Source organism: Manis pentadactyla, chromosome 3 (assembly GCF_030020395.1).
Source record: "Manis pentadactyla isolate mManPen7 chromosome 3, mManPen7.hap1, whole genome shotgun sequence".
Lineage (NCBI taxonomy): Eukaryota > Metazoa > Chordata > Mammalia > Pholidota > Manidae > Manis > Manis pentadactyla.
In genome coordinates, this window is record NC_080021.1 from 219538131 (window position 1) to 219546649 (window position 8519).

The 8519-nt window shown below is 63.4% G+C and overlaps 1 protein-coding gene across 8 annotated transcripts in view; it reads left to right on the plus strand.

Moving 5' to 3' along the window:
- Window positions 1–8519, plus strand: part of COL5A1 (collagen type V alpha 1 chain) — a 151050-nt gene that overhangs the window by 139078 nt on the left and 3453 nt on the right. Inside the window, exons 64-66 of one of the 8 annotated variants that reach the window (XR_005027954.2) lie at window positions 896–964; window positions 3239–3427; window positions 4288–4426. Coding sequence is in view for 5 of the 8 variants with exons in the window: in XM_057499206.1 (XP_057355189.1) it covers window positions 896–964; window positions 2136–2540 (474 nt within the window). In the remaining 3 variants the exon portion in view is untranslated. Of the gene's footprint in view, window positions 1–764; window positions 834–895; window positions 965–1176; window positions 3428–4287; window positions 4522–8519 lie in introns of those variants that run through there. The other 7 variants (XR_008996686.1, XR_008996687.1, XM_036901444.2 and 4 more) reach the window with 7 other exon arrangements.

An 8519-nucleotide genomic window follows, 5' to 3' on the forward strand; every position in this document is an offset into this window, starting at 1 on the left:
GCTCTCTCCTGACGACAGGCTGCTTCCTGCCCCTTCTTCAGGGAAGCACTGGAGGGGCCTGTGCTCTGTGGGCCCCAGGACACTGTGAGCACTCTAGGGTCACTGCCCCCAGGCCACTCACCCACGGAGAACACCCCACCACACACACAGACACCCACAGGGACACACACCCGTGCACACCTCACACCCAGCCTGCCCTGCTGTGTCACAGATGCCTGGTGGGTCTCCTCACATGTCCCCAGGTGGAGGCCATTGGAGGGGAGCCACACCCCTCAGATCCAGGGGTCAGAGAGGACCCCGCCCTTCCCTTAGCCTGTCAGTACACATTGGCTCTTATCACTGTCGCCTTCGCTGGGGCCCGTGAGGATCCAGCCAGCCTGCCACCCCCCCCCCCCAGCATTGTTCAGCAGTTACAAAGTGCCAAGCGCTGTCCTGGACACTGGGTGCATGAAGCCCGATGAGGCGCAGCCCACACGCCTGCATGGGAGGCGGGTGCTGGCACCTCGAGAGCCGTCAGGCTCCTTGTGCCCAGCGTGGTCACTGGCCCTTGTCCTGGGTGGGCACCTCAGCTCCAGGGGGTTAGAGGCGCCTGAGGGATCCTTCCAGCCGGCTGTCTGGGCGTCTGGAGCGAGAGCAGAATGGAGGCCCTCGCAGGCAGGAGAAGGCGTGTCTGCAGGACGGGGCCGCGTGACTCATGGAGGCAGAAGTAACCCTGTCGTTCTCTCTGTTTCTCTCCCTCTCCACCCCCGCTGCTTGATGTTTAGGCCAGAATCACTTCTTGGCCCAAAGAAAACCCGGGTTCCTGGTTCAGTGAATTCAAGCGCGGTAAACTGGTAAGGCGGCCTCTGTCTCCTCTGCGGTTGTCCTGTAAACCCGCCCGTTTCGTATCTTACAGAGTAAAATGGCCCGCTGGCCCAAAGAGCAGCCTTCCACCTGGTATAGTCAGTACAAGCGAGGGTCCCTGGTAAGTGGCCACTGGGCACTGTCTGCTTGCAGCACGGCCTGGCTCGAGGCTCTGCATGGGACTAACGGCCTCCGTGAGCCGCACCCGCGCTCACCCCTTTGGCCAAACCGCTCCACGGCACGTGACGGCCAGACTCAGCATCGATGCCCGCTCCTGCCTCCCTGATGAGAGTTCCTTTCAGCCTGGGAGCAGGTGGCTTGTTTTCCATTCAGTTCTAGGAGTGAGGTTGGCATGCAGGACACCCAGAGCCACAGCTGGGTGCTGCCAGAAATTAAGACCAAAGACGCCAGGAGCAAGAGTCCTGGCCGGCAGCTCAGGTGAAATAAATGGGTCCTGGACCACTTAGCCAGTCAGAGCTCTTTCCAGAACCTGCCCCTGCTGTCGCTGGGGCCCAGGGGCCGCTGTGATTGCCCACCTGGCCGTGGGCTTCTCTGGTGCATCCCCCACAGCTGTGTTCGTCCCCATTTTAACTTCTGGGAAGGCAGTCTTAAATAATCCATCCCAGAAATGAAAAGACATTGGCATCCCTTTGAAAGAACGAAGGTGATGCTTTCTCGCCAGTGTCGAGACTGGGGCGCACTTGGCCTGGACGCATTTACCTGAGGCCAGTGGCTGCCTCCACCGGGCAGAGGCCTTCCCCCGAATGTCTCAGGCGGTTGACTGGGGCGCCTTTCTGCAATACAGTGCGGTTTCATGCTCTCCCCCTAGCAAGCCGAAGAAGGACCAGGGCTCCAGAATGCGGATGGGGTACAGGGGCCGCCAGAGCCCCGCCCGCCTCCTGTGCTCACGTCCTCGCCCGGCTGCCCCACCCTAAGCAGCCCTTGAAGGAGGGCCTTTCTGGCACGGGAGCCAGCTCCTGGGCCCCATGACCTCCAGCCTGACCCCCTGCCCCTGGTCCCAGCCCCCAGCCTCCCCGAGTGGGCACAGAGGCCCCGTTGCAGCAGGGCGAGGCTGGCCACCTTCTCCCCAGCACCCGGAGAGCAGAGACTCCCAGGCAGCCTTCACCGAGTCTCCCCTCTGGAGAACCCTACACCGGGGGCCCTTCATGGCTCACTGGCAGTGCCTCGCACCCACAGGCTGCCCACTTCCAAGCCACTCTGCTCTTTCCAGACACTCTGAGGGCCCCCGCCTCTTCTTGCCACGTTGTGGGAACCTCCTTTATTTCCTGCAGGGCCCACAGACCTTCTCCCCTCACTCTGCTCCTGCTGTTTCTCTTCCCTTTCGCCTCTCCTGTGCTCCTCAGAAAAGAATGGCTGGCACGCAGAAGGACCTGCAGGGGACAAGGGGTGGGACGGGGCAGGTGAGGACAGAGCCCAGAGTGGGTGCAGCCCCCAGAACCAAGGGCCAGCGGGGTCCTTTCCGCAGCCCTGGGCCCTGCCTCCCACAGACGGGCCCCTGTCAGCCTGGTCCTGCTCGCCTCACTCTGAGGAAATGGTCCCAGGACACCCGTCTTCAGCACTGGCCCAAGGTGGGCACCTCCCACTCTGTCCTGCTCCACACAGTCGCCCGTGTGCGGAGGTGCAGGGCCGTCCGAGGGACGACACCAGCTCACCTTCGGGCTCTCCCATGGCATTAGTTCTAGTTCTCTGTGACTGTCACAGTGGACGGGACATAGGTGCAGGCCCCTCCTCCAAGAAACAGGCCCTTTTCCCAGGCTGGGCTGCCCTGGACATGCCACATGGCAATGAGACCCTTTCCCGCTGGGCGGGCAGGCCTCATGGCGGGGTTCAGGCACTCCAAGCCAGACACAAGCTGCCGCCTGGCTCGGCAGGGCCTTCAGGTCCTTCTGCGTCCAGCACTGCCTGGCCCCCACTGTGCATGCGTGCCCTTCCTCGAGTCAGTCAGTTCCTCCCAGGAGCACCTGGCAGCCCAGCTGCGGTTGGTATTCAGTCCTCTGTGAGGCCCGACTGTGGGGTGTTGGGAGGCTGGGTGGGGCACTGGGGCTGGTGGGCAGCATGGGGGCAAGCAGGATGGCGGCCTGGCCGCACACCTCCAGCCCCTGGTTATAAACATGCAGACAAGTGGGCGGCATTGCCCCCAGTTCTGCTCCCTGGGGGTGGGCCCGGGAAGGGTCCGAGAGAGCGGTGGTGGGGCCGCTGCAGGCAGAGGGACCTGCTGGTCTCAGACCCTGGCGTCCGTACCATCACATGATGCAGAGGCATGGTGGCTGTCCCCGCCCAGCCAGACGCCTGTGTGTGAGGAGCGCTGGTGCCTGGGTAGGAAGGGGGATGAGCCTTGTCTCAGGGGCTGAAAAGCACCCGTGTCCCCTGGCAGTGCCCAGCAGCAAAAGACGCAGAAACTAAGGCTCGTCTGTCAGGATGCCATGCGCCAGCCCTGCGCCCGGCCAGGCTGAATAGCCATTTTGGGGTGTCCAGCTGGGGACGCTGGAGAAGTCATTGAGAACTAACACATCACCTCTCCTGACGCTGGGCCCGGGCTGCTGTCAGAGAGCGGGGCCTTCCGGTGAGGGCCGTCGCCACAGTGCCTGGCTGCCCCTGCTCAGCGTAGGCAGGGCTGAGTGCCCCCAGGCGGCGGAACGCCTGCTCTGCTTGGCCCTGGATTGTGTGCCCAGGAAGGGGCAGGGACGGCCTCTCCTGAGCGCCACCACTTCCTCTGTGCCTGCTGGTGGGCGCCCATCACCCGGCCCTTCGGCTCTGGGCCATACAGCCCCTGACTCTCCCTCGGGCTGGCCTACCCGCCTGCTGGCCCCACCCAGCTGGCCCACATTACACCTCGAGGCCCGCTGCCTCCAGTTCTCAAAGGCTCCCTGGCCAGGGCCTTGCGCATCGTGGCTGTCAGCAGGTGGTCTTCATTTACTAACCTACCCTAGTGAGTGTCTTCCTTTTGCCAGCTGCAGGGCCCAACCCCAGGACACACGTGCCAGGTCCTGCCCTCCGCTCATGGTCCAGGGAGGGCCACAGACCCGGCTCCCAGGACTCAGGGGCCCAGTTCTGGTGGGGACGGCCTTCCAGCCTGGTAAAGAAAATGGATACTGAGCCAGGTTAAAGTGAGAGAAAGCACTGAACCTGGGCAGGCTTCCCAGAAGAAGAGGCACATGAGCTAACCCCAAAGGATGAGTAGGCACCAGCTGGGCAAAGAGGAGTGGGTGGGCTACTTAGGTCCCTGGAAAAAATAAGAGGGGTCACTCTGTTCCAGGGAAGCCCCAAGAGAGCCAGTGCACTCAGGCCTCAGGGTGGAGCCCTGGACGTGGCTCACACCCTGGAGAAGACGACATATGGATGAAGCTTGGGAAGCCCAGGCCGTGAACACGGGGCCTCATTGTGTGCCCCCCGCTGAGTACGCCCCTTCCTGCCCCCCCACAGCTCTCCTACGTGGACATCGAGGGCAACCCCGTGGGCGTGGTCCAGATGACCTTCCTGCGGCTGCTGAGCGCTTCCGCCCACCAGAACGTCACCTACACCTGCTACCAGTCGGTGGCCTGGCAGGACGCCACCACGGGCAGCTACGACAAGGCCATGCGCTTCCTGGGCTCCAACGACGAGGAGATGTCCTACGACAACAGCCCCTACATCCGCGCCCTGGTGGACGGCTGCGCTGTGAGTGTCACACGCGGGCCCGCCCTCCCCAGGGGGTTCGTTCAGTCCACGCAGATTACTGGGCGCCTGCCGTGGGTGCTGTGCTGGGTGTGGGCAGGAGTGGCCCCAGGCAGCCCCCACTGCCTGAGGACTGGGATCCCCATGGGAGCCACGCTTTGGGGACCTTCTGCAGTGCTGTCTGTCAGCGAGGGAAAGCTGAGCCCTGGGACAGGCCCAGGGGCGAGGCCTGTGACCCTATCCCTGGTGTGACGAGGCACATGGCTCAGGAGACCATGTTGGTCTGACTTGGAATTCAGGACTGGCTCTCAGCCGGCTTTCCTGAGAATAGGCGCACGGAGCCTGGCCTGTGGCCACACCGGAATGCACTGCAGCTTCCGGCTCCGAGAAGCCCGGCCCACGGGCGGTGTCCCTGACCCCAGCCGCCTGCTGGGAAGGGCCATTCTGCACACAGGCCTCAGAGCAGGCGGCCTGCTCGAGCCACACGGCCACTCAGGGCTGGACGTACGTTTGCTTTTCGGTGCCTTGGCCCCCATACGCTTGCCCCCTCTGCACCCAGTGTGGCCCTGGCCCAGGCCAGCCCCTCGGGACCACACCTCCAGGCCACTGCCGCCTCTGGGCAGCCCACAGGTCTGAGCCGCATCCTCACGTCCTGGGAGGTGGTCTGGGCACAGCCCGGCTCCAGGGCCCAGTTCTGTGGAAACCCCGGATGTGAGCTTCCCACGGCCTTTTAGAGGCTGGAGGCAGGTCACCAAGAAGCACTGTCTCTGTGGGTTGTGCTGTCGCACCCTGACATTGGGCCTGTTCTCACCACCTGCCCTCCAGAGATGCTGCCCACAGGGGACAGGGCCAGCGTGGGTCCAGCCCCACATGGTGTGGAGGGTCAGCCCTGTGTGGGGCCTTGCTCCAAGCCTGTGCCCCTGGATGCCCTTCTTTGGAAGGCGCCGTGCTGCTCACCCTGTGGGGCAGGAAGCACTGGACGGGGCCCGGCTGGCAGAAGGAACCATTCGTGGTGCCTGCCTGCTAGTCCTGCTTCCAGAGATCCCAGCCCACTTTCTGAACAGAACAGCCAGGGCATCTGCATCCCAGGCCAGGGAGAGGCACCCTGAGCTCTGAGCCCCTCCCCTGGCAGTGCTGGCACATAGGGCTGGGCTACAGGGCAGCCGCTGAGAGCAGGCCCTGCGCAGACCCAGGTTCAAATCTTGTCTCCTCCCCGACTGACACGCTGGGACTGGGCTGCACCCTTCCGTTCTTTTCCCCCACAGACGGCCCTAGTTAAAAGCTCTCCCAGGGCTGCTTGGGCATCACAGGTGCATGTGTGCAGGGCCTGGTGAGGCCAGGGTGCCTACAGGGCAGCCCTCCCTGAGCGCTCAGCCTCTTTTCCCTGTGTCCATGGTGGCATCTGTGGGGGTCAGCCGACTGGCATCTGTGGGGGCGAGCTACCCAGGATCTATGGGGGTCAACTGACTGGCATCTGTGGGGGCGAGCTGCCCGGGGTCTGTGGGGGTCAGCCGACTGGTGTCTGTGGGGGCGAGCTCTCCACGGTCTGTGGGGGTCAGCTGCTCAGGGTCTGTGGGGGTCAGCCAACTAGTGTCTGTGGGGTCAGCTGCCTGGGGTCTGTGGGGTCAGCTTCCCAGGGTCTGTGGGGGTCAGCTGCCTGGGGTCTGCGGGGTCAGCTGCCTGGGGTCTGTGGGGGTCAGCTGACTGGTATCTGTGGGGTCAGCTGCCCGGGGTCTGTGGGGTCAGCTGCCCGAGGTGTGGGGTCAGCCCTTGGATCAGACTGTGCAGGACTTATCCCTGTTTGAGATCAGTGACCCAGTTCCCTGGGGAAAGGGGTCGGGGATGTTAGGGGAGCCTTAGCCATGCAACTGAGTGGTGGAGGGCCTGCCAGGGCCCCAGGAGGCGGCTTGATTTGTGTCATAATAAGGGCCAAAGAAACGGGTCCCACCCAGGGCCTTGTGGGGCTGTGTGGCCTGACTGGTGGACCTGCTGAGCAGAGCCCAGCCCCGTGGAGGGGCACAAATCACTGGGCAAGTGGCCAAGGAGCCATGCCACATAAATCCCGTGCTCTGTGCAGCTTTGTGCCCCTCGGGGGGCCATTGCTAGTCTGTAATGGTTATTTATGCATCAAGAATAATGGGGTAACAGAACAGTGTGTGCGTGTGGTGGCTTGCTTAAATACGCCCATCTCTACGTGCTCTGATCATTGGAGCCATGGGGCCCCATAAATCTGGGGGAAGTCACGCCACTGGCTCAGCAAATGCTGTCCCTCAGGTGAGGGGTGGCAGACCCCAAGAAAGTCTGTTTGCCCACCTTCGCTGGGGAGGAAAGGGCCAGGTACCGCCCTGCGGGTCAGCTCGCTGGCATGAGAAGGCTCAGGCCGCCCTCAGCTAAGGTCACACGGCTCCCGAGACAGCACAGCCATCCAGCGGAGACCAGGCCAGCCCCCTCACACGGTTCCTGACTGTGTGGTGCTCGGACCCAGTGAGGGGCAGAGGCCCAGAGGGGCAGTGGTCAGGCAGGTGGGGCGACTGGCTCCTTGCTCTCCTGGCTGGGAAGGGCTGAAGGGCCAGCTGCCTTCCAGAGCTGCACCCCGAAGGGGCATGGTGGCTGTCTCTGGGAACTCGGTGTCAGCCCCAGTTCACCCAGTCCTTTCCAGCAGCCACAGGGGGTGCACCTGGTCCCCGCCCCTCTCCTTGGACACGTGGAGCTGTGGCCACCCCTTCAAGCCCATTCCAGGGCGACCACCCTGGCTGTATTCTGCTGGGCTGGGCGGAGGCCACATTGTCTGAAACCAGTGCCCTCGGGTTCCTGGCCACCCTCTGGCAGGTCCTTCAGGACAGTGTCCAATTCTCTGAGATGCCTGAAAGCAAGCTCGGAATCCTGCCGAGACACCAGGCTCTGCGTCTCTGGAACGGGGCCCGAGCGCTGCCCGCTAACAAGCCCCCAGGGGACTCATGGTGGCTCCAGAGTTCCAACCCCGGCTTTGGAATAACTCCCTCCTGACCCTGTGAGGACGGGAGTCTGGGCCAAGGGGAGCCCGAGGGCGGGGACCACGCAGGGCACAGCACGGCCGCCATCTGTGCGGGGGCCCTGCCAGGGCCCTTCCTTGCCACTGCTGTGATGTTAACGTGCCCCAGAAAACAGCCCCACGTGTGTTCATTATCTGTGGTTTGTAACAAATTACTCCCAAACTTAGTTCTTAGAGCGATGAATATTTGTTATGACTCCATTTCTGAGGGTCAGAAGTGGGCAGTGGCTCAGCCAGATGGTCCTGGCCCAGGGTCTCGCCAGCCCAGGCGGCTCTGTAGGACACCGCACATAGCAGATGCCTGTGGCTCCCTGTTCTGGGGGCTGAACGCCTGCCACCAAGGTGCCCCACAGCCGGGCTCCAGTGGGGGCCCTCCCCAAGGCTGCAGGCTGCTGCCTTCTCGCGGCGCACCCCCGTGGTGGACCATACAAGCTGGCCTTCCCGCCACTCCTGTAGGGGCACCGATCCCATTCACGGGCTCCATCTCATGACCTAGTGACCTCCCAGAGGCCCCTCCTGCAGAGACCATCACACATTTGGATTGGGGGGCACACAAACATTCCGGCCTATGGTGCCTGAGGTCAAAGGGCTCCTGTCCCATGAGGACCGGCCTGAAGCTGGACGGTCTGCGTCATGATAGCCTGCTCGTGAGCCTCTCCAGGGAGCTGCCCGCCAAGGGCGTCCCCCAGGGGAGTGACAGGGGCCAGAGGGAAGCCAGGGTCCATACTGGAGATGGCCAGCCCAAGAGTGCATGTTTCCTGGCAGTGCACGCTTGCCGAGAGCATCCCAGGTGCTTATGTGCCCATCCCAGTGGGCATCTCAGCTCCCTGAGAGGGACATGCTGACCCCAATCTGCAGACGTGGGATTGGCAGCGGAGGGAGACCCTCCCTGGGGCCAGACCCACCTGGGAGTGACTGTGGTCCCCGAGCCAGGTAGGAAAAGGGGTTCGTCCGGCACGGGCCGCAGGTG